Source organism: Notolepis coatsorum (assembly GCF_963971535.1).
Source record: "Notolepis coatsorum genome assembly, chromosome: 1".
Taxonomy (NCBI): Eukaryota; Metazoa; Chordata; class Actinopteri; order Aulopiformes; family Paralepididae; genus Notolepis; species Notolepis coatsorum.
This window is the reverse complement of record NC_140165.1, coordinates 297,640,941-297,667,989: the sequence shown is the minus strand read 5'-3', so window position 1 is coordinate 297,667,989 and position 27,049 is coordinate 297,640,941. Positions and strand designations below refer to the sequence as shown.

General features: G+C 41.6%; 1 protein-coding gene across 1 annotated transcript; it reads left to right on the top strand.

The window, feature by feature from the left end:
* Window positions 1-466: 466 nt before the first annotated feature.
* On the top strand, window positions 467-22,976 carry LOC311225294 (phosphatidylinositol transfer protein alpha isoform-like; the record flags this gene model as incomplete). The annotated part of the gene is made up of 11 exons (XM_084310514.1): window positions 467-528; window positions 6,325-6,355; window positions 7,558-7,703; window positions 12,301-12,401; window positions 15,556-15,563; window positions 15,986-16,060; window positions 16,702-16,785; window positions 20,166-20,243; window positions 21,958-22,071; window positions 22,511-22,633; window positions 22,918-22,976. The coding sequence occupies 11 exons, from the start codon at window positions 467-469 to the stop codon at window positions 22,954-22,956; spliced, it is 861 nt and encodes a 286-aa protein (XP_084166640.1). The 3' UTR covers window positions 22,957-22,976.
* Between the last annotated feature and the right edge of the window lie 4,073 nt (window positions 22,977-27,049).

Here is a 27,049-nt window from a genome sequence, read left to right as displayed (position 1 = left end):
ATTTAAAAACTGCCATATACAGAGCTTTGTGATTTCTGTCTTCCAGCTGGCACTCACTACAACATCTCCCTCTCTCTCTACACCTGTACCCCTTTGTGGTTTCTCAGGGGGGGGGGGGTCCTCCGTCTCTGTGCCAAACCAATGCCCGCCGGCCCTACTGCTCCAGAGAGAGGAAGCTGAGCCCAGCTGACTCACTGCTCCAGAGGCAAGCAGATGCAGCTGACCCCAGCTGACCGTACTGCTCCAGAACTGGGAGGCAAAGACCATACGAGCCTGCTTCACTCTGCAGCTACTGACCACCACCCAGCTTTGGGACAGCAACCTTATCACTAGCCAAAGAAGATAAAGATCTAAGAGACAGTTCTAGCAATCAAAGCTGCCATTCACCAGCAAGCTTTTAACCGAACCTCCTTCATCAGAGGAAAAGACAGTTAGCCTGTTTCAGTTGTGAAACGAACCAAGGACAATGCGAAAGAAGAAGACCAACTGGGACGACCGAGAGAACCATCGGACTGGACCGGCCCGGGGGTATTGGATGGCGGAGGGGAGGGGGACCTGCCACCTGAGATTCTACAAATGATAAGGCAAGTTGAAACACACACTACAGACATTACAGTATCATCAAAAAAAAAAAATATATATATATATATATATATATATATATATATATATATATATATATATATTGGGTAATATATATACTGAACTTTGAACTTTGGAGTCTATTACTGTCAGAATGAAGATGTGTTTAGCAAATTGAGTATTGAGGGTATTGGGATGTTTTTGTTTTGTGTTGATCACTATGATGGATTGGAATGTGGTGTCGGGGAGGCCTATAGCAGCCAAGCGTCATGTTTTGTTTTGTTTTGTCACATGTACCAAGCTTCACGTTTGTTTTGTTTTGTCATATGTAGGCCACATGTTATCTGTTTATGCTCGCTCTACTGAAAGAATTTTGTCAAAATGTGTTTGTTTTTTAATAAGGTTGTATAAGGACATGATTTTTCTGCAAGATACTGTTTTTTTTGTTTGTTTTGTGATTCTATCTTTCCAGCCTGGTGAAGAGCTTTGAGAAATATGTTTTCCACCTGGACACTGTGCATGAATCCACCTTTGACCACCCAGACCTGGACACTGTATTCTGAATCCATCATTTAATCAGATGAATCACTTTATTTGAGGATATATAAAAAATATAAATATTTCTTTTTATTAAAAACGAAGGTTCGAAAGTCTGTTTAATCAGATTTATCACTTTATTCAAATTGAGGATTTAGTTTGAGGATATAAAAAAATATATATATATATAATTTTTTATTTTTATTTTTTTAAATTTTATTTGTTTAAATTAAAAACGAAGGTTCGAACGTCCGTTCGAAAACCCTGACGAAGTTTGAATCCCAAAAACAGGCTTCGGGGACAGCCTTACCATACATATTATTTATATTATTCAAATGGTACTCAAACATGTTCCGTTTTGATGTCACAGTATGATGTCATAATAGCACATTCTAGAACATTTGTGATGTCACAGTATGATGTCATAATAGAACATTCTAGAACATTTGTATCTATTCAACAATTCTCTCAGAAGATCTCATTGTGCATTTTGAAACAGGACTGAAGGACAGTCCTGACTAATAGACTAAAGAACACATAGACTGTAGCCTGCATTTCTCAAACAATGTGCCTTGGTTTAGCTGTGGAAAGGTGAGTGTCCACAATGGCTAGCTAGCTGTTCTACTTGAATACTGAATGTTAATATTGAATCAGACAATATTGAATACTGAATGTTAATATTGAATCAGACCATATTGAATACTGAATGTTAAATTTCAGGTTGACAGTTGACATCATTTGACAGGGGCTGGAAAGTTGATTTAAATATATAAATAAAATAAAATATATATATATATTTTTTTAATTGCCATCCTCTGTTATTTTACCCATGCGACGCCACTGGAAGAAGCAGCAGTCAACTTGAAACATCTTTGGTTTTGCATACACCTATGCGATTTTTGCACAGAAGACACCGCCAAGATGCTCATTAAAGAATTGTGAGTATTTTGAAACCGCTATCAAATTGAACTAGTACGGGGAATAGGGCCCTGGCCAAAATGGCAGCAAAACAAAAACAAACATACAAAATACACAGACAGAGACATAAAAGGCAAAATGGGGCAAGGGGATACATTTGAGCTGCAGCAAACTAGATTGAATGGGATATAAAGAGGCTAAATATAGCTCCAAAGTTAAAATTAAAGTTCAACTTGCATAACTACATTTATTATTATTATGTATTTATGTATATGAGGGTTATGTCTGCTTTGTGAACGGTTTATGTTTTTATATGCATATGCCATGGCAAATACAGCCTGTGCAAATAACCCCTATATTCCGGTATTCCTGTTATTTCCCGTGTATGCCTGTTAATTCCCATGGAAGGTTTCCACCTTTTGAATATTCCCTAAATTTACCAACCCTATGGTTGATTTAAAGAATGGTTGGATTCACCAGGTTCTGGAGTCCTTGAATACTGGACAGATTTATTAGTACCATGTCATGTGCACATCATCTCTGAGCCAGCATCAAGTCTGGTGTCATCTGACCATGGTGCAAAGTACACAAAATGTTTTACTAGTGGCAGCAGATATTAATACAGTTGGATAACCCACATAAAAGTACAAATACAGCTTCTGCTTCTGTCTTGTCTGATATTGTCTAATAAGCAACATGGCTGTAGTGTTTTCTTTTTATATATAATATATATATATATAATTTCATCACTGAGAACTTTTGATATACATCAGACTGGCATCGTGGCATCAGAACTGCACTGTGCTGTGATCACCACGTCTAATTTTGTAGGAGTAAACAGATTTATTCACAATGTACAATTGTTAGGTCACCCGCAGATTAAGTTTGAATATTAATAATAATATATAATAACATAATATTGAATGTCCAGGTGGGGAATGGGGAAATCTCCTGTTGCTGAATGGGGAAATTCCACATGGGGAGAGACTGAAGGGCGACGGCTCAAGATGGATCAAATGTACCTTTTTTAAAATAGCATGGACAATCAATGGTGGCCACCAGTGTTGGATAGTAATTGCTTGACATAATGATACACTAACAAAACTAACATTTCAAACAATGTATGTGTCCTGCCGGCCAAATACAATATCCATCTATAGGAGGAATGATGTTTGTGTTTACTCCAAAAGTAGGCATCCACGGTGGGTCTACCATGGGACCGTTTCGTAACACTATGGCATTGACAAGGCTACACCCTTTCTGATGACCAATGACTTTTGGCTCACCAGCAAGAGACACTTTGTGTTGAGCAATATCCAAGCAGTCACTCTCCTGTCAAACGTTTATTTTTTTTTTATCCACTTTTTCTCCCATTTTCTATTTTTCTCCCATCCCAATTTCGTATCGTCCAATTCAACCCTCCCCTGTCTCGAATGCTGTTTCTTGCCTCCCACAAGCCGGCTGCAATGTGGACGAAGCCATACATAGCACGAGTCCCCTCCTATACTCGAGGTAGCAGCCGTCGAATCTTTTCACCTGCGCAGCGCGATCTTTCAGCGTCAGGGGTCTGTGCTTTGGAGGGACGCCGCCCCCATCGCTTCTTGATTCTACTGCGCAGGCGCACCAACCGACCTGTAGGAGTCGCTGTCCACAACGTCCGATCCCCACCCCTCAGTTTTCCCTCCCCCTAATACTGCCAATTGTATTAGTACGGACGACCAGCCAAACTGAAAACAATGTGGAGAGCTGGGCTCGAACCCAGCGTCTCCAGCATTGGTGGTGAGTGCCTTGCCCACTGCACCACCTAGCCGCCCTCCTGTCAAACGTTTCCAAATAGAATCCGCTGTTGTTTTTTGAATACATTCAAGCTATATTACATTTAAAGCACTTAAATGCTCTTATCCAGAATGACTTAACAACAAACGCAGCAGTAGGAATGACGCACATCCTTTTTTTAATCACCAACATAAATAAGGCTCAGTGTTTCCCCTAGGATTTTTTTCAGGGGGGGTGGTAGGCCCCCCAAAACTACTAGTGTTGTCGTGGGGCGCGCGTGTCACGGATACATGGTGTCAACAGTGTCGTTATAGACAATTTATTAACTCACCTTAACTAGGGCCCTATGAAATCCATTTAATCTTTTCCTGTTTTCGGATATGAATTTTCCTGTTTTCAGATTTCTCGGTTTTAAATTTTCCTGTTTTCAGATTTCTCTGGTTTTATATTTTTTCCTTTGGATTTAACAAAATAAAACAATACAAAATTATGTTTTTAACTAACTTTAATAACAGTACATCTGCAAACAGTGCCAGTTCAGTTATGAGGTTTCTTTTTTTCAATTTAGTTCAGTTCAATGCAGCTCAACTGCCAGTGCAGTGCAATAACTAAATAATAATGAAATAGTTAAATAATACAAAATAATAATTTGTTTAAAAGAAATCAGAAAAAACTAAAACGTAATTTATTTCAAAGAGATGTCCTTTAAAGGTTCATGCTTCTCCCCATCTCTGGCTCACATCACCATTGTGATACATGATGGTTAGGCCTTTGTGTTTTCCTCAGTGAGGGATTCTCTTTTGTCGGTCAGCAGCGTTTTGTACTTGCTGAAGCTTCTCTCAAAATGTTTAAGTTGTGCGCAGTCGCACACACACACACACACAGAAAGGGAGAATGGCTTATATGAACTATCCAGTTCATATATCAACTTATATCAACTATCCAGTTTGTTTTTATAGTGTAACGTTTGGTTACTTGAAGGAGAGAGAGAGAGAGAGAGAGACTGAGACTTGTTACGCGTGACGCTAGTCAGTCTCGGATTTGTCTCGGAGTTGTCTCGGAATGGATTTGGTAGCTTTTTTCTGCGTCTCCGTAGACCATGCCGCGCCACCATTTTAAAGTCTTAGTGAAGATTAATTTATATGAAAACCGATTTATGTATAATTTAGCTAGCTCGCCAACGTTACTGTGATTAAAGCAAACAAAAAAATATATAATAATAATAATTTACATTTTCTTTTTTATATAATTTTTTTATTATTATTATAGTTTTTTCAGGAGGGGCGGGGGATCCCACCAAGGCAATGGTAGGGGAAACACTGGGCTAGTTCTTAATAAAGGCAGTGTACCCTTTTGATGCAAGACCTATGGTCATAATTATTTTCATTAGACTCTGCCACTATTGTAGTACTGTTGCTCCTGACTAGAGTTTTTATAACAACTATATTTTCCAGGCCTGATGGCTCCCCTTCCACTCTGATCTCCTCTAATGAAATATTCAGGCCATGCTAGACTGGCAACAGGTGGCCATTAATTGGCTATTGTACCATGGACCACCGAAGGGAGACACATAAAGGGTAGCCTACCTACACACACAAACAGTCGTGGGCACACACACACACGCACGCACGCGAGTTATGCAGTGATGTAGTTATCAGAAAAGTAAACAGACTATTTTCCGCATAAGGAAACCATACCTTTATGGCTGCGTTCATCATAGTTTCCATGGACACAGTGAATAAACGAGGCTGCACAGACACTGTGAAATCTAATTATTTAACTTCTTTCAACAAATCTTCGGTTATTATTTATAATAAAAAATATGGGGTATACTATTATTTATTCAATATGTTAAGGGAAAATTATTTGAGTATAAGCAGCACCGGTTAGTTTACTTCCCCTTTGGGCAGAGATGTTGGACAGGAACGCAAGTGCAACATTGTCCAGGAGAATACATGGGTATAGACTACTGCACTTCCGCGTTACATTGAGCTCATGGGAGAGAGCGGGGGGAGAAAATTAATTAATGTGGATGAGAGCCTTGGCATTAAGTGGTTGTTGCTATGGCTGTGGGGGTGCTGGAGACCAATATACTTTTATATGCCTGAGTCTCCTGAACACCGAGAGACCAGTCCCAAGTCGATCTGCACTTTCTCGGCCGAGCTATAGTCACTTTTCCGCACCTACTCCCGAACTCTGCATGCGTAGATTGATAAACCTAGATCTCTGGACAATCCAGAGAGACTCCGTGGGCAAGAGTTTTAGGTAGTAGGTGCGGTAGTAGGTGCGGAAAAGTGACTATAGCTTGGCCGAGAAATTGATGATCGACTTGGGACTGGTCTCTCATGGCTCTCATCCACATTCATTCATTTTCTCCCCCCACTCTCTCCCATGATTTCAGAATACCGGAAGTGCTGCGGTGGTCTATCAGACAAAGGACTTTAAATGCAGTAATGTCTTGTTGATTGCTGTGTTATAATTATTTCTCTCTCTTTTCTCTTTCTCTTCTAGCCGAGTCATCCTGCCCATTTCGGTGGATGAGGTAAATCTACTGCATTGTCACCTTATTCATCCGTATCTCCTGTTTTCTTCTGTCATCCATGCTTACAATCAGCGTGTGGCTGGACTGTCTGGCTCTTTTGTCAATCTCAAATGTTATGTCACTTCCCCAGCCCTCACTGCGAGAGACACACCCCCTCAGTTTGTACACAGTTTTGCTTTTAGTTCTACATTGAGTCAAACCCATTAATAGCTCCATGTGCTTTTTTATTTTTAGAGCATTAACTCTTTGGAATGGCCTGCCTCGGAACCTCTGCTGCATTTACAGTAGATTCACTTTTAAAAATAATCTTAAATAGTTTTTAAATTGTTTTTAACACTGTAAAGTAATTTTTTGTTTTTGTTTTACACTAATGTAATTTTAGCTATCTTAATTGTTACAGTAGTTTCATTATGCATTGTGTGTACTGACTTTTAATAATTTTGTTTTTGCAATAGTGATTGTTTTTGTATGTTTTTTTTGTGTGTGGACCCCAGGAAGACTAGCTGGTTGCTATCGCACCAGCTAATGGGGATGGGGATCCCTAATAAAATAAAATAAAATCAAAATGTGCTAATATAACTTACTGTACTTACAGGACTGCACTGTGTTCTATAAATAAATTAAAAATTAAAAAAGGCGGGTGGGTGAGCGCGTGGGCAGGGCGGACTGACAGTAGCGGCAGTGTGTGAGTCACTCTCCCCTCGTCACACACTGCCACCGACCCACTGGCTGACTGGAGGGCAGAAAGTGTGAGAGTAAGAGCCAGGGCAGAGGAGGAGGAGAGGGGGCGGGGGTAGAAAATAATAGGAAGAGGTACAAGGGGACAAATTCAGTGTCTGACTGGGGGCAGTTAACTGAGGTCATGAGTGGCACTTCCACAGGAGACTTTGACCTGTGTGTGTGTGTGTGTGTGTGTGTGTGTGTGTGTGTGTGTGTGTGTGTGTGTGTGTGTGTGTGTGTGTGTGTGTGTGTGTGTGTGTGTGTGTGTGTGTGTGTGTGTGTGTGTGTGTGTGTGTGTGTGTGTGTGTGTGTGTGTGTGTGTGTGTGTGTGTGTGTGTGTGTGTGTGTGTGTGTGTGTGTGTGTGTGTGTGTGCACATGTCAAAAGACAATCCATCTGTCTTTCTGTCTCTCCCTCCCATCCTTCTGTCCGTGTCCACCGCCTCTCTGATCCCCTCTTCCTCCTCCTCCCTGTCCTCTGCAGTACCAGGTGGGTCAGCTGTTCGCCGTAGCTGAGGCCAGTAAGAACGAGACGGGAGGCGGAGACGGGGTGGAGGTGCTGGTCAACGAGCCCTACGAAGAGAACGGGGAGAAGGGACAGTACACGCACAAGCGCTACCACCTGCAGAGGTGGGTTACTTACAGCAAGATGGGGACAGGACTGTTGTTATTATGGGGTCAGAGGTGGGTTACTTACAGCAAGATGGAGACAGAGGTGGGTTACTTACAGCAAGATGGGGACAGGACTGTTGTTATTATTATGGGGTCAGAGGTGGGTTACTTACAGCAAGATGGGGACAGAGGTGGGTTACTTACAGCAAGATGGGGACAGGACTGTTGTTATTATTATGGGGTCAGAGGTGGGTTACTTACAGCAAGATGGGGACAGAGGTGGGTTACTTACAGCAAGATGGGGGACAGGACTGTTGTTATTATTATGGGGTCAGAGGTGGGTTACTTACAGCAAGATGGGGACAGAGGTGGGTTACTTACAGCAAGATGGGGTCAGAGGTGGGTTACTTACAGCAAGATGGGGACAGAGGTGGGTTACTTACAGCAAGATGGGGACAGGACTGTTGTTATTATTATGGGGTCAGAGGTGGGTTACTTACAGCAAGATGGGGACAGAGGTGGGTTACTTACAGCAAGATGGGGACAGGACTGTTGTTATTATGGCGTCACTAAACCTGCTTTTAGGGTTCAGCCTAGAGAGTAAGGATAGTAGGCTCTCCACACTTCCTTAGATTGTTCATCTTTAATAATAAATGTGTTTGTTACTCCACAGAAAAATGTGTTATTAACCAACCAGCCAAATTTGAATGATTTTAAATAAGAAAGAATAAGCATTATTCTCTGCTATGAATCACTGGGGGCATGTCTGCTGAAAGCACTGAAACCACACCTTTCTCTCTCGCTCACGCTCTTCTCTCTCTCCCCCTCCACCCTCTCTCTCTCCTAACCTCTTCTCTCTTCTTGTCTTTCTCTCTCTCTGTCTCAATTTACATAAGCAATTTACCTCAGTGAAAAACAACGCTAAGTATGGTTCCAGTGCGTCATCGAGCCATGATTTCAGGCCCGCCCAAAAAACACACAAACGTTTAAGGGGCCCCACAATTCAGTACATAGTTTACAGACTTTTCACATGTTTTAAGCTATTTATTTTCTAACGGATACGGAGCCGTTTTGCCCAATGCCCATACGCAGTAGAGACCTACGCCAAATTCTCCCCTGGCTGGACCTTGACTCCGTCCATTAGTTATTTCCAGTGTTTACAGCAGAGCTGTCCCAAGTAGCTGCGGCTACCAACGTGTTGTCAAGTTATTGTTATAAGGAGCCCAGTCCAAGCTACAACAGTCTGCATTCCCTTAACAATTGTTTGTATTGAGCCGTATTGTATTGTACCCATTCTGCAATCTGTTAAATAAAGTTTACATCCATTCATTCTGCTAGCATTAACGTTACTACCCTGCTAGCCACAATGCTATACTGTTATAATGACATATCCCAATCACGTTAGCACGTAAGCTAACAATCTGCGATATTTTTGTGAGACTATTGATTGATTGATTGATTGAAAAGTTTATTAACAGATTGCAGAATGGGTACAGTACAGTACAGCTCAATACATACAATTGTTAAGAGGATGCAGACCTGAGAAAGACTTTCCTCTTGTTTCCATCAGGGTCCCCCATTTTCAATTCAAACTCCGCTCTTGGTGGTCAATTATGTTGATGTTAGTTTTGTTTCATCAACAAATCATCAACAAATGAGGCAGAACACACAGTGAATGTATCCGTTTTTGTTTATTGCACTTTATTTCTTGCTGAAAAATAAATGCTATGTAGCTAAATGGCTCATGCGAGGTATAAAGATGGTGGCTTTTCTGAGATTTTGAGCAGGATGTGGAGTGACTCGTTCAACCTTTCTGATAGGTTGAAAATGGCCTTCATGTTTGAACTACATCGCCACCTACTGCTTTGACATTGTACTACATGTATATACATCACTCGGTGGTCAGGAGACAAAACAATGTCTAACTTGCCTGCCATTACGTAGCGTTCTGAAAAACAAAACACAGGGTGTTTTCGTTTCGTTTTCAAGATGAGTTTCGCTTTCCAGGTCGCAACGTAGTGGCAGCCGAGTTACGGCCCGGGCACATACAACGCGCACGAATTTCACGCGCGGGTTCCTAGCGGGATCGCGCGCCTGGCCAGACACACCGGAGGAATGCACATTCAACACTTGAAGAGCATAGACGAGGCGGTGCGGCTGCTCCCCGCGCCGCCTCGAATCCAACCAAAGCGGAAAAGATAGCTTGCCGCCCGCGAGGCGTGCTCCCGCTTGCGGCCAGTGTGCACAGTAGCATCCGTTAACATGGGAGCGGAAGTGAAGCGGCAGCCACCCGTCGGTCCGTCCGTGTTCATTCGCGTGCTGTGTGCCCTGGGCGTGCAACATTTGTTTTGCAACCTGAGCACTTTCGTTTTGCCTCCTGAGCACAGTGATGTAGTACAATGCCAAAGCAGTAGGTGGCAGTAGGTGGCGAACATGAAGGCAATTTTCAACCAATCAGAACTTGAATGTGCCAATACACTTCCTGCAAAAAAATATCAACAAGCCGCCATCTTTAAATGCCTCCATGAGCTATTTAGCCAATGTAGCACTTATTTTTCAGCAAAGAAAGTGCAATAAAAGTGCAATAAACAAAACGGATACATTCACTGTGTGTTCTGCCTCTCATTTGTTGATGAAACAAAACTAACATCAACACAATTGACCACCAAGATCGGATAATTTAGTCTCACAAAAAGATCTCCGATGTTGTTAGCTACATGCTAACGTGAATGGAATATGCCAGTATAACAGTATAGCATTGTGGCTAGCAGCTAACGTTAGCTCACGTTAGTTAGCCAGCCAGCACCAAACTGATGATATCAGGAGCTATCAGTAGCTAGATAACATTAGACAACGCCTCATGTATTAAACAAAGGTGAATAGATGACTGGGCCATTTTGTTTAATGCTTGTTAAGATTGAAAGAGGAGCTCTGAGCTAACAGGGTCTGATAGCTAACATTAGCTCACGTTAGCCAGCTGCTCATGCAATCGTTAATGCTAGCAGAATGAATGGATGTAAACTTTATTTAATATATTGCAGAATGGGTACAATACAATACGGCTCAATACAAACAATTGTTAAGGGAATGCAGACTGTTGTAGCTTGGACTGGGGTCCTTATAACAATAACTTGACAACACATGGTAGCTGCAGCTATTTGGGACAGCTCTGTCGTCACCGGACGTTGGTCAGGGCACGCAGATGTCGGTATCTACTGTGCATGGGCGTTGAGCAACAACGGCTCCGTGCAGATTACATGACACGTTGTCGGCGAGTTTTGGCGAGTATCCAAAACGAAAACACTGTTTTCCTGCCAAAACGGCATTTCTATTTAACTGGGACAGCAAACGTATTCATTCAGCAACAAAACGAAAACAAAAACACCTAGTCTAACCATGGCAACTGAAAACTGAAAACGAAAATGGCCCTAGTGTAACCGCAGCCTCGACACGCTGCCGGGGAGGAGCCAGAATCGAACTGGGAACCTTCAGATTTCCAGACAACCACTCTACCTCCTGTGGCTCCCATAGTAACCCATGTTACTACAAGTCACCACAGGTGTCAAATCTACCAAAGAGACCTTCAGGATCAACACTGTAAACAACGAAACATGAACTGCAACCGTGACACCTTGACGTATATAACCTGCTGCTAGTACACGTTACCAATGTTAATCTCCCCCGGCAGGTGATTCTGCTGCTGCCATGAATGTGTTTACATTAGAAAGCTTCCTTTATTATGATGCTACATTGACCGCACCTTCCTTTTGTACTCCTCGCTGCCACCACCACGCCTCGTTGTAATAGCCAGAAGCACGGGCGGGACTCCAGTGTGGCCCCAACTAAAATGAATTCAATACATCTTTCTGGAATTGGTTGATTTGACCTCGGTACAAGAGAGCTAATCAAATAGTCCCCCCCCCCTCCGATTAACACTGAGACAGGTCAACAAAGGAATTCAAAATAATGAATAATGTACACAGGTCTGTGACACGCCTATTCCTAGTAGAAGCCATTGTTGTACACAACTCTAAGTGCAAAATAACAAAACAACTGTATTATTGACATGTTTATAACTAGATTTATGCTTCAAGGGTATATCCCTGAAACACCCCGAATCCTCAAGGATTGGCCATCTTTAACCTCACCCCTCAAGTTTGCTAGATGCTACACAGCAAGGTTTTTGAACAGCCATGGGAAAGTAAGGGAAATTTATGGTGGCCATGGTGTAGGTCATTTTGGCAAATGTGTTGAACACAAGGAGCCGCATCTAGGGATATCATTTTTGACCGTTGACTGTATGACAAACGGGTCAGGAGATATACTCATCTGAAAAACTCATCATTTGCCTGACGGTGCTAGAGGAAAGGTTGTGGGGTCACCAACATTAATAGGCTTCTTCCTCTAGGGGCCATGAATGTTCAGAGTAAATTTGAAGACATGCAAATAACGCTAACGTCAAGGATCTGACGTGGCGATGGCGGTTGCAGTGAATCCATAATATCCCTGATGCTGTGGCTTCAGGGATATAATAACTATGTCAATAGTAGTTAGCTAATTAGTAGTCAACCTACAGTATCCTACACATCCTCAATGCCTGTCTTTCACTCTGCAGTAAAGTGCCAGACTATGTCCGTTGGCTCACTGTGCTGTCACCAAAATCTGCTCTCATCATCCACGAGAAGGCCTGGAATGCATACCCCTACTGTCGAACTAGTGAGTCCTCCTTGTACACGCACGCACGCACACACACACACGCACGCACACGCACACACACACTCACACAATTCTAGGTGACATTGGCATTGGGTCTGGGGATGCCTTTTTGTGGTGTTGTGGAACTCCAAAGATGCCAACAGTTTGTTGCTAGGGACTTCAGCATCTGCCCCAGACCGCAGCTTCATCAGTGTCAGATACAGGTGAGGTCCATAAATATTTGGACATTGACAACATTTTCACAATCTTGGCTCTTTACAGCAACACAATGAACTTGAAATTAAACAATCAATATGTGATTTAAGTGCAGACTTTCAGCTTTTAATTGAGGGTATTTACATCTAAATCAGGTGAACAGTGTATGAATTACAACCGTTTCTACATGTGCCCCCCCTCCCCCCTTTTTTAAGGGACCAAAAGTAATTGGACAAACTAACAATCATAAATCAAATTGTCACTTTTAATACTTGGTTGCAAATTCTTTGCAGGCTGGAACCCATAGACAGTCTGAAACCAGTCTGGAATCCGTAGACATCACCACATTTCTCGATTCTGATTGGCTGAAACAGTCAAGTTACACATGGTTATTTGTCATAACCCCCGCTCCTGGTCCCAGAACCCGTCCACAACCGAATTACAATCACTCCGCCGTTAGTCGATTTAGAAATGCAAGCAAGATGGTGGACAATAATCGTTACGAATGGATATGTTGATAGGGTCATAACGACTAAATCAAAAACGATTCTGTCACGGCGAATGTGTTAGTTTCTTACACAATGTTGGATTATGTAATTGGTGGGTCATGAGTCATTGTGGAACAAAATAAATATCGCGCAAATTGATTGATTGATTGATTGCAAATTTTATTAATGTCTGCCTTGTTTCAAACTGGTTAAGCTTAACCCCTCTTTCGAAGTCGCCCTCTTTCAAAGTCGGTTATGCTTAGAGTTTATCTTTAGAGCAGGGCGATAGACCACCAGCCCTGATTCCAAACTCTAAGCATAACCAACTTCGAAAGAGGGCGACTTCGAAAGAGGGCCTAAGCTTAACCAGTTTGAAACAAGGCGGACATTAATACAATTTGCAATCAATCAATCAATTCAATAATCCACGCTCACTTAAAACAGCGCACCTCCCAGCTGCTTCTATAGAAAGTAGGTTAATTTTTTTTACCTCCTATAGGGCAAAGGAAACTTTTTTTTTAACCTACTTTCTATAGAAGCATCTAAGAATGAAGTTCTATAGAAAGTAGGTAAAAAAAAAAGAGAAGTTGGATGTGTTAGTGAGAACAGTTGGATGTGTTAGTGACAACAGTTGGATGTTTTAGTGAGAGACAGTTGGATGTGTTACTGATAACAGTTGGATGTGTTACTGAGAACAGTTGGATGTGTTACTGAGAACAGTTGGATGTGTTAGTGAGAACAGTTGGATGTGTTAGTGAGAGACAGTTGGATGTGTTACTGAGAACAGTTGGATGTGTTAGTGAGAACAGTTGGATGTGTTAGTGAGCGACAGTTGGATGTGTTACTGAGAACAGTTGGACTTCTGAGCTGCTTCCACACGGAGGCAACTTCTTCTTTTTTGAACAACTTTTTCTGCAGATGGTTTTGTCAAATCTTCAATTAATGTGTGTTTATTGTATAGCAATAAGGTTGGATGACATCGGCCATTGTATAAAAGCATTACATCACACGACAGAGTGTGTTATAGAAATTACATCACGCCTATGGGGGTCTAACGACCCTCGGCTGTGCCTCGGGCCTAACAACCACCCATAGGCGTGATCTAATTTCTATAACCCACTCTGTCTCGTGATGTAATGCTTAATTCATCTCTGTTGATGCTCTGCCAGGCCTCTACTGCAACTGTCTTCAGTCCTTGTTTTTGAGGCATCTTCCCTTCAGTTTTATCTTCAGCAAGTGAAATGCATGCTCAATTTGATTCAGGTCAGGTGATTGACTTGGCCATTGCATAACATTCCACTTATTTGCCTTAAAAAAACTCATTGGTTGCTTTTGCACTATGCTTCGGGTCATTGTCCATCTGCACTGTGAAGCGCTGTCCAATGAGTTCTGAAGCATTTGGCTGAATAGGAGCAGATATTGCCTGAAACACTTCGGAATTCATACTGCTGCTTTTGTCAGCAGTCAATCATCAATAAATACAAGGGAACCAGTTCCATTGACAGCCAAACATGCCACGCCATAACACTACCACCACCATGCTTCACTGATGAAGCATGGTGGATCATGAGCAGTTAATTTCCTTCTCCATACTCTTCTCTTCACATCATTCTGGTACAAGTTGATCTTTGTCTCATCGGTCCATGGGATGTTGTTCCAGAACAGTACAGGCCTTTTTGATGTTTTTTGGCTAACTTTAATCTGGTCTTCCTATTATTGAGGCTCACCAATGGTTTACATCTTGTGGTCAACCCTCTATATTCACTCTGGGGAAGTCCTCTCTTGATTGTTAATTTTGACACAGATACGTCTACCTCCTGGAGAGTGTTCTTGATCTGACCACCGGGGAAAGAATTCTGTCATCCTACAGTTGTTTTCCATTGTCTTCCGCTCTTTTGGTGTTGCTGAGCTCACCAGTGCGTTCTTTATTTAAGAATGTACCAAACCTAATGTTTTTGCTATCTCTCTGATGGATTTGTTTAGATTTTCCAGCCTAATGATGACTTGCTTCACTGATAGTGACAGCTCTTTGGACCTCATATTGAGAGTTGACAGCAACAGATTTCTAATGCAAATACCACACTTGAAATTAACTGTAGACCTTTTATCTGCTCCATGTAAATTAAATAATACACACATGGGCATGGAACAGCTGAGCAGCCAATTGTCCAATTCCTTTTGGTCCCTTAAAAAGGGGGAACCACATATAGAAATTGTTGTACTTCCTACACTGTTCACGTGATTTGGATGTAAATACCCTCAAATTAAAGCTGCAAGTTTGCACATCTTGATTGTTTCATTTCAAATCCATTGTGGTGGTGTACAGAGCCAAAATTATGAAGATCGTGTTGATGTTCAAATATTTATGGACCTGACTGTAAATTAAAAGCTTGACATCGGAAGATGGTTTTCATAATAACCTTGTCTCCTTTCCCCTTCCCCTTCCCATGTCATATCATCTCCTGCTACAGTTCTCACAGTAAGTACAGCTTCCTATGCCTTTCATGGTCTTGTATATTTTAACACTACTCCTTTGGGGTCACTTTTTAATTGATTTTATATTCATAATCGGTCTGCACTCCAGTTGCTATGGTGATAATCAGAGTTGCTCTGAAACAATCCCAGTACTGTTCCCAATTAAGATTGTTTGGCTTTTTTAACACGGGAAAGATGAGACTGTAACCACGAAAGCAGACACGCCGATGATGAGCTTCACCTCACATTGTTGTGTGTGTGTGGGTCTGTGTGTGTGTGTAGTGTATATCAGGTTCTGTGCGTGGCTGCATGGCTACAGCTAGTCTGCAGTCAGTCTGCACACGCACAAATGTTCTTGCACGTTTATGTGAATGTTAGTGTGCAGGCGTGCATTGATCCTTTAATGTGTCTCCCTCCTCCTTACAGAATGAGTACATGAAGAACAACATGATGATTAAGATTGAGACATGGCACAAGCCTGACATGGGGGAACAGGACAATGTAAGTGATCTGAGCTGCTTGTGGAACTGACTGCTTGAGCAATCAATTGGCCTATCTCAAGTGAAGAAAACTGGGCGGGTTTGAGATAGGCCAATTGTGCATTACATTTTGAAGTTTCCGTTTCCAAAGCAAAATTCTTACAAAATCTGAAAGAATTGTATGAAGCCTGAAATTTAAACCTGTACAATTTTTTACTTTGGTTCATGGAAAAATGCAACATATTTTACATGGCATCATGTGGTTGCAATCTTTTTTTTTAATTTTTTTTTATGTCTTTTATGTGGTTATAAAATGCATTGGGGGAATACACTAGGAGTTGTAATAGTCAAGGAAAACTGCAATGCCAGTCATTCTCTTGTCACTTCCTTGCCAGACCACAGTGAGTTTAGCTGACATCATGTAGTTTTGTCCTTGGGCTCAAAACAGAGGATAGTGGAAATCTACTCCTGAGGCTCTTTCCAGTCCACAGCTTTAGCCTGTCCTTCATCCTCGCCGCTTCCGACTCTTACAAGTGACATGATGGTGTATTAACCCTTTGTCGCGTGGCAGTGAAAGGGTTAACCTTCTGTATTGTCGCAGTGCAAGGGTTAACCATTTGGTAGTGTGGTAGTGAAAGGGTTAACAGGTGTCCCTCTCCGCAGGTTCATGGAGTAGACCCCGACACATGGAGCCAGACTGAGGTAGTTTTCATTGACATTGGAGACAACGGTCAAGTAGACCCAATGGTGAGAGCAAGTAAGGAATGGTACCTGGTCTTGTGGCAGACACACTAATGTACTGAGAAATATATCTGTGAGAGAAGCCAAATCAAATGATTATTTAGACCTAATTACTAGCTCCTACTCAAACCTGTAAAGTGGTCAACTCAAACAACAACAACTCTACCCACACATATGAATTAGTTGATTTCTGAATTTGCCTAGCCTATAATAAACATTTTGCAGATGCTGGACATTTATTTGAAAAGGAATACTCAGGGCCCCTTCTTATTGATGATAATTGTGTGTGTGCCATAAACCAGTTCAACTGGAGAGGATAAATTGTATATATATATATTTTTTTTTGTAATACCTTTTTTTTTTTTTATATAAACTCCTCTCCAATTATGACAGAGCAATTAACACATATTTAATCTTTCCATCTCAATGGGCAGATTTCCTAATGTTTGGAAATTGGCCCATGTGATTCCTTTACATAAAGGAGGCGATAGAGTTTATATAAATAATTACCATCCAGTCTTCAAACTACCCTGCTTAGCAAAGGTCCTGGAATCTTTTGTAAACAACAATTAACTCAAGTCTTTTTTTAAAGTCACTCAGTACTTAGTCGGCACCAATCCGGATTTAGAGCTAATCACATCACCATTTCAACTATTATATTGGTTACAAATTAAATGATATAATATCTGTATTACATATAGAAACACTGTGCTGCTCATTTTGTACATCTATCTAAAGCATTTGATACATTGATCATCCCATGCTCTTACAAAGATGATCTAATATTGGTTTGGATAGAAAGGCTTGTGATTGGTTTCAGAATTATTTGTTTGAGAGTGTGTGTGGTGTCGGGAAATGCCCAGTCTGAATTCTTGTCAATAACAAAAGGTGTGCCGCAAGGTTCAGTTTTGGGTCCAGTCCTCTTCACCATTTATATCAATGATATTTTCCCTTCCCTGAATGGTTGTCAAGGCCATCTTTATGCTGATGACACTATTGCTGACTCTGTACAACTGTCCATTGAGAACTTGCAACTTTCCTTTAATGCTCTTTAACACTATCAGTGCCGGCCTTGTTTACCTTTTTACCCCCTTGAATGCCATCATCCACTTCAATGTTAGCGCTAAAAACGCATAATCTATGTTTTAAATTATGGCTATGTGTCTAATCTGCCCGTCACTTATCAATGACTTGTTTGCAGTCAACATTGTCGAAACGGATTGTTTTTTAATCGGTTCATATCCTTTTTATAGCATTTCAAAAAGCTATCGTTCTCTCTAAAATTTCCGGAAAAATAGAAAGATTCCCCCATAAACGGCATTTATTGGAATATTCTCAAATACACTAGACACGTCATTTGTCGGCCTATTTATGAATCGTTTTCAAATAAACGCTAGATTATCGATAGTATATGTGTACTTATGCACGCTATAGAGACGGGCTGAAAAATCGATTACCTCATTTCCTCAAGATCACACACACACACACACACACACACACACCAATCCTTTCACCCGTCGACCTGGAAACGGTAGTCAATGCATTAATCACTTCAAGCCTTGACTACTGCAATGCCCTCTACACCGGCATCAGTCAGGCAGCCATGTCCCGCCTCAAAATGGTCCAGCACTCTGCAGCTAGGTTCCTTACCGGCACCAGAAAGAGAGAGCACATCACACCAGTCCTAGCCTCCCTACACTGGTTCCCAGTCCCACTTAGAATAGACTTCAAAATCCTCCTCCTCACCTTTAAGGCACTATCGGGTGCAGCACCCCTATACATCACCGAGCTCATCACCCCCTACGCAGCACCCAGGTCACTAAGATCCTCCAACCAGGCTCGGCTGGTCCCCCCCCGCACCAGACTCAAAAAGAGAGGCGATTGCTCCTTCAAGGCCGTGGCCCCCAAGCTATGGAACCAGCTTCCCTTGGAGATCCGATCTGCCCCCTCGCTGGAGACATTTAAGGCCTGTCTAAAAACCCACTTCTATTCCCTGGCCTTCAATAAACCCTGATTCTCCCACACCCTAACTCACACACTCCCATGTAATTTTATCCTGCCCCCTCCCTCTTGTATCTCTTCTTATGCTCCTCTGTCCCCTGTGTGCTACTGTACTTTGTGTTCCCCTATCCGTGTGTTGTCCTACTGTCCTATTCTCTGAATGTACTGTCTTGTCCTGCTGTGCCTTTTTGTATTTTTGTATTTGTGTATTTTATATTAGGACATTGATTTTAAGCTTTGATTGTACAGCACTTTGGTTGGCTCTTGTGCTTTTAAACGTGCTATATAAATAAATTACTTGACTTGACTTGACACACACACACACATACACATACACACACACAGCACATGCTGATATCTCAGTGAATACAGCTCTGATTACCCCAAGACTGGTAACATAGACTCCTTACCTTAGATCAGATGTTCTCCAAAAAGATTATTCCAATTCCTGATCGCCATTCCAAATATCGATCGCGTTTATTGATTGATTATTGGCTGCTGTAAATATATATTCCACGCTGCATTCCAACTCGCGATCACTTCCATGTTCATCAGACGGCTTGCCAGCACAGTGGAGCCAGTCCACCTCCACAGATCCAGCAGTATAATCGAATGACCTGCAGTTACACAGGGATAGACGATAGGGGGCGGTATTTTCCCATCTGAGCTCCTAGAGGGTCTGCTGTACCAACGGGAGACTCGGTTGATGAAATATGAATTCAGATCGCTAATAAAAAAATCAAACAACAATACAATCGTCGGCATTCAAAGTGTTAAGAAGCACTTATTAATCTTAAATTGGTACTTAATGCAAGTAAAACAAAATGCATGCTGTTTACTAGAGCCAGAAATATTGAATAATGGTTTGCATATATCCAATGTGAGTGGCTCTAGCATTGAGAGAGACACTGAGCATAACTATCTTGGCATCTGGCTTGATGAGAAATATACATTTAAATACCATATAGCCAGCAAGCTGCAACATAAAATTGGCTTCTTGTACAGAAACAGAACCAGCTTTTCTGTGATTAGTAGGAAGAGGATGGTTGAAGCAGTTTTGGACTATGGTGATGTAATTTTATAAACATGCTGCTGCTTCCACTCTTAAACCACTTGACTTGGTCTATCACTCTACTCAGATTTCCCCTGTTTTTAGCTTAGTTTTTTTTTTATCTTGTTGTGTTACTACTTTTGAACTCAACATAATTAGAAAATGAGTGCAACCTCAGTGGTCTTTGAGTTTTTGAATAAAGATTTGATGGAAAGCTGTCCATGGATGAGAGAAAAGAAAAGTGAGATGCATTAGTCAGACTGCTACTGCTACATATCGTTTGTGATTGCAGTCGGTCACTGTTTTAAGTTCATGGACATCTTTCTTTTCATAGGACTTAAATGAAAATGCGGATCCCACCACCTTCAAGTCGGAGAAGACAGGCAGAGGACCCCTGGGACCCAAGTGGCAGGTATTTCATCACCCGCAATCTGTGCAACTGCTGTTGGTGGAGTGCACTGGCTCACACACAAACAGCAGAGAGGAGTTGGCACAGTGCTGAATAGCTAGATATCATAGTAGCTTCTTTTTTTTGTATCCACTTTTCTCCCATCCCAATTTCGTATTGCCAATTCTCCCCTTCAATTCTCCCCTCCCCTGTCTTGAACGTTGCTAGACTATGCCTCCCACTGGTCGGCTGTAGTGAGGATAGAAGCCTTGCATCACGTGTCCCCTCCGGTACACGAGGCAGCCTGTCGCATCTTTTCACCAGACAGCGCAGACACGAGGAGTAACGCGTGGGAGGCTCACGCTGCCCCCGATACTTCCTGTCTCTGCTGTACATGCGTCACCCAACCAACCTGTAGGAGTCGTTGTCCACAACATCCAGTCCCCACCCATCGACTTTCCACCCGCTACCTCTGCCAATTGAGATAGTATGACAACTGGCCCAAGCCGCAGGCAATGCTGACTCGGGGAGTCGAGACCGGAGTCTCTTGCATTGGTGACGAGCGCAATCTCCGCTACGCCACCCAGCCGCCCTATTATATATCATAGTAGCTTCTCAAATTGAAGGTCTGCGTTGGTCTGTGTGCATTATGAAATGGCAATTTGCGCATCATTGGAATTCTGAATTCTATCTGGGGGGGGGTCATTGAAAAGATAGGATATAATCTTTACTCGCATGTATTCCTAAAGAAATGTTCGGTTCACACACATCTATTTTTTGTTGCAAAAGGAAAAGCTCACACTGTCTGCATTATGAACTGTAAAAAGAGTAATTTCATATTGGTGCCTATCGGCCAACATATGGGCCAATACCGAGTCTCTGATTATTATCGCCGGCAGCCGGCAGGTGTGTCTGATTGCACTGATGCAGTGTGTGTCAGTGGGCTTGATTGCTGCAGCTGCGAACAGCGGTCATTATTGCTCGGAAGAGGTCCGTTATCGAGTAATAACGGACCTCTGCCGAGCGCTATTGACCAATCACAATCAAGCATTTCGGCGAATGTTAAAATGCCATGTAATAAACTTAGATATTATTCTACTTCTGTGACAGTTCCATCTCTGAGTGAGGAGCAGTATGGTTTTGTACTTTTGATTGCATTTTTTTTGGTTAACCCTCCTGTTATCCTTGGGTCCCGAATTGAATAAGGACAAATGGGTAAACATAAAACGAACATGATGATGTGTTTTCAATGTCCTGTACCCACACATTGGTCTTCCTTGGGGTCAACTTGACCCCAGGCTGTTTTTAACTGTATAAAACATTTTACACAATTTTTTTTTTTATTGTTTAGGATGATATTGAGGTGACTATTACATGCAAATTTCTAATCTTAAAAAAACTTCCCTCTGCTTTAGGGCCCTAATCTAACATACCAAAACACTCATAGTTCACATGGGGGAGGGAGACTACCCACAATTACTCTGATATTTCCTGCAACATGGAGGCAATGTTTTATTTTATAGTCGACAAAGAAACATTAAGCACCTGAAGCTTGGGTAACAGTTTTTATTATGATAATTTTGTGGTTTAAACTGCTGGGGTGTAAAGTAAATTTGAGGATGACAGATTACAGCGTCAAAGCTGGGGCATTGTTGTGCGGTTCAAGTGTAATCATATAGCTGTTTTGTGTGTGTGTGTGTGTGTGTGTGTGTGTGTGCGTGTGCGCGCGCGCTTGTAGGAAGAACTCCAGAGCCCCTCCAGCGGTCCTCACATGTGTGCCTACAAGCTCGTCACAGTCTACTTTAAATGGTTTGGACTTGTTCAAGGCAAGGTTGAGAGCCTCATTCTAAAGGTACTGTGAAAGATATTTGAGAAAATGTTTACCGTTTATTGCCCTCTAGCGGCCAAAATGTAAATTGCCACACATAAGTATTGTATGAAACACAATAGGGATAGTTCTGATTTTTAGATGCAGTTTTCCAGAATGCCTTGCACTACAGTACACTAAGCACTCCACACAGTCCAGAGACCGGTCTTACTGTCTAACAGACCAGGTGTCAACATAATGAAACAACCATAATGAAGCATAATGGGATCTGATAATACAAATATCCGCACATCGTTGCTATTTCCAGTATGCAAACCACTGACACTGTTCACCGAAGACTCTTCTAAATGTAGATGCATGTTGTTTTAAAGTATTCCCTTCCTCAGTTTAGATCACCCTTGTCGTTCTTGTGTGGTTACTCATCTAATCTCTCTTCTTCCTTTTCTCACCCATCCTTCTGCAGCAAGAGCAGCGCTTGTTTATAAGCTTCCACAGACAGCTGTTCTGTTGGATGGACAGATGGGTGGATCTGTCGATGGACGATATACGACAAATGGAGGAGGAGACGCAGAAGGAACTGGATGAGGTAACTATAGAGTGCACATAGTGTACCTTATCTAAAATAAGGCTGTGTCTCTAGATTGTCCGGCAAGCTCATCTCTTTTATTTATACTTTACTTGTGGTAAAATATTGTAGTAGCTACCTCAAGACCTTCTCTCGTAATAATGACACTTTTCAGAGTGCAAACATCTGTATTTTTGAATATTGATCAATAAATATCATTCTAAATAATCAATAAAACCAATCACATTTTGGAATGAAATCCCTCATACATGCCTTTCTCAGTGATGTGTGCCTGTGTGTTCCAGATGAGGGAGAAGGAGCCACGGAAAGGGATGGGTCTGTGAGGAATGAAGCAGCCTGGACTGTGAGTATAACATGACCCCATTGCCAGGTCTACATCACTTTTGTTGGACTGAAGATTGTTTTGTTTGTTTCAGTCTGACATTTCTTGTCTGACCCTTTGAATTAAGGACAATCAATACAATTGAATAATAGCTTTTACAAAATGTTTGAGGTTGTAAAAGCTATATTTATTAAACAGCAAGTATTAATGCCGTAAGTAACTTACTAGGTCATGAGAAATGTGGCTATCTCTGCATCACTGGACAATTATTTTACACTGTTTAGTTTTTTACTGTTTTATTTTTTTATTTGATCAAAAGCAGGTCAGATGTTTATCCTGTGTCTGGATCTATCATGCATGAGTTGCTTTTCTGTCCTTTGGATTTTTTGCTCTGGTCAAGCCATTGTTTTTATGTCAGACATTACAAACTCCTCATCACTCTGCTGTGATGTTGCTACTCTGGTGTGATGTTGTTACTATGGGGTGATGTTGTTACTCTGGTGTGATGATGTTACTATGGGGTGATGTTGTTACTCTGGTGTGATGATGTTACTATGGGGTGATGATGTTACTCTGGGGTGATGATGTTACTATCGGGTGATGATGTTACTATGGGGTGATGATGTTACTATGGGGTGATGTTACTCTGGTGTGATGTTGTTACTATGGGGTGATGTTGTTACTCTGGTGTGATGATGTTACTCTGGGGTGACGATGTTACTATGGGGTGATGATGTTACTATGGGGTGATGATGTTACTATGGTGTGATGTTGCTACTCTGGTGTGATGTTGTTACTATGGTGTGATGTTGTTACTATGGTGTGATGTTGTTACTATGGGGTGATGATGTTACTATGGGGTGATGTTGTTACTATGGTGTTATGTTGCTACTCTGGTGTGATGTTACTATGGGGTGTTGTTACTATGGGGTGATGTTACTCTGGTGTGATGTTGTTACTATGGGGGGTTGTTACTATGGGGTGATGTTACTCTGGTGTGATGTTGTTACTATGGGGTGATGTTACTCTGGTGTGATGTTACTATGGGGTGATGATGTTACTATGGGGTGATGATGTTACTATGGGGTGATGTTACTATGGTGTTATGTTGTTACTATGGGGTGATGTTACTATGGGGTGTTGTTACTATGGGGTGATGTTACTCTGGTGTGATGTTGTTACTATGGGGTGATGATGTTACTATGGGGTGATGATGTTACTATGGGTTGATGTTACTATGGGGTGATGTTACTATGGGGTGATGATGTTACTATGGGGTGATGTTACTCTGGTGTGATGATGTTACTATGGGGTGATGTTACTATGGGGTGATGTTACTATGGTGTTATGTTGTTACTATGGGGTGATGATGTTACTATGGGGTGATGATGTTACTATGGGGTGATGATGTTACTATGGGGTGATGTTACTATGGTGTTATGTTGTTACTCTGGGGTGATGATGTTACTATGGGGTGATGTTACTCTGGTGTGATGTTGTTACTATGGTGTTATGTTGTTACTATGGGGTGATGTTACTCTGGGGTGATGATGTTACTATGGGGTGATGTTACTATGGGGTGATGTTACTATGGGGTGATGATGTTACTATGGGGTGATGATGTTACTATGGGGTGATGTTACTATGGTGTTATGTTGTTACTCTGGGGTGATGATGTTACTATGGTGTGATGTTACTATGGGGTGATGTTACTCTGGTGTGATGTTGTTACTATGGTGTTATGTTGTTACTCTGGGGTGATGATGTTACTATGGGGTGATGATGTTACTATGGTGTTATGTTGTTACTATGGGGTGATGTTACTATGGGGTGATGATGTTACTATGGGGTGATGATGTTACTATGGTGTTATGTTGTTACTCTGGTGTGATGTTGTTACTATGGGATGTTGTTACTATGGGGTGTTGTTACTATGGTGTTATGTTGTTACTATGGGGTGATGTTGTTACTATGGGGTGATGTTACTATGGTGTTATGTTGTTACTATGGGGTGTTGTTACTATGGGGTGATGTTACTATGGTGTTATGTTGTTACTATGGGGTGATGTTGTTACTATGGGGTGATGTTACTATGGTGTTATGTTGTTACTATGGGGTGTTGTTACTATGGGGTGATGATGTTACTATGGGGTGATGTTACTATGGTGTTATGTTGTTACTATGGGGTGATGATGTTACTATGGGGTGATGTTACTATGGTGTTATGTTGTTACTATGGGGTGATGTTACTATGGGGTGATGTTACTATGGTGTTATGTTGTTACTATGGGGTGATGTTACTATGGGGTGATGTTACTATGGGGTGATGTTACTCTGGTGTGATGTTGTTACTATGGGATGTTGTTACTATGGGGTGATGTTACTATGGGGTGATGTTACTCTGGTGTGATGTTGTTACTATGGGGTGTTGTTACTATGGGGTGATGATGTTACTATGGGGTGATGTTACTCTGGTGTGATGTTGTTACTATGGGGTGATGTTACTCTGGTGTTATGTTGTTACTATGGGGTGATGATGTTACTATGGGGTGATGTTACTATGGTGTTATGTTGTTACTATGGGGTGTTGTTACTATGGGGTGATGTTACTATGGTGTTATGTTGTTACTATGGGGTGTTGTTACTATGGGGTGATGTTACTATGGTGTTATGTTGTTACTATGGGGTGTTGTTACTATGGGGTGATGTTACTATGGTGTTATGTTGTTACTATGGGGTGATGTTGTTACTATGGGGTGATGTTACTCTGGTGTGATGTTGTTACTATGGGGTGTTGTTACTATGGTGTTATGATGTTACTATGGGGTGATGTTACTATGGTGTTATGATGTTACTATGGGGTGATGATGTTACTATGGGGTGATGTTACTATGGGGTGATGTTGTTACTATGGGGTGATGTTGTTACTATGGTGTTATGTTGTTACTATGGGGTGATGTTGTTACTATGGGGTGATGATGTTACTATGGGGTGTTGTTACTATGGGGTGATGATGTTACTATGGGGTGTTGTTACTATGGGGTGATGTTGTTACTATGGGGTGATGTTGTTACTATGGTGTTATGTTGTTACTATGGGGTGATGTTGTTACTATGGGGTGATGATGTTACTATGGGGTGTTGTTACTATGGGGTGATGATGTTACTATGGGGTGTTGTTACTCTGGTGTGATGATGTTACTATGGGGTGTTGTTACTATGGGGTGATGATGTTACTATGGGGTGATGTTGTTACTATGGGGTGATGATGTTACTATGGGGTGATGTTACTCTGGTGTTATGTTGTTACTCTGGGGTGATGATGTTACTATGGGGTGATGTTACTATGGTGTTATGTTGTTACTATGGGGTGATGTTACTCTGGGGTGATGATGTTACTATGGGGTGATGTTACTCTGGTGTGATGTTGTTACTATGGGGTGATGTTACTCTGGTGTGATGTTGTTACTATGGGGTGATGTTACTCTGGTGTGATGTTGTTACTATGGGGTGATGATGTTACTATGGGGTGATGTTACTATGGTGTGATGTTACTATGGTGTTATGTTGTTACTATGGGGTGATGTTACTATGGTGTTATGTTGTTACTATGGGGTGATGTTACTCTGGGGTGATGATGTTACTATGGGGTGATGTTACTATGGGGTGATGATGTTACTATGGGGTGATGTTACTCTGGTGTGATGTTGTTACTATGGGGTGATGTTACTCTGGTGTTATGTTGTTACTATGGGGTGATGATGTTACTATGGGGTGATGTTACTATGGTGTTATGTTGTTACTATGGGGTGATGATGTTACTATGGGGTGATGTTACTATGGTGTTATGATGTTACTATGGGGTGATGATGTTACTATGGGGTGATGTTACTATGGTGTTATGATGTTACTATGGTGTGATGTTGTTACTATGGTGTTATGTTGTTACTATGGGGTGATGATGTTACTATGGGGTGATGTTACTATGGTGTTATGTTGTTACTATTGGGTGATGATGTTACTATGGGGTGATGTTACTATGGTGTTATGATGTTACTATGGGGTGATGTTACTATGGTGTTATGTTGTTACTAT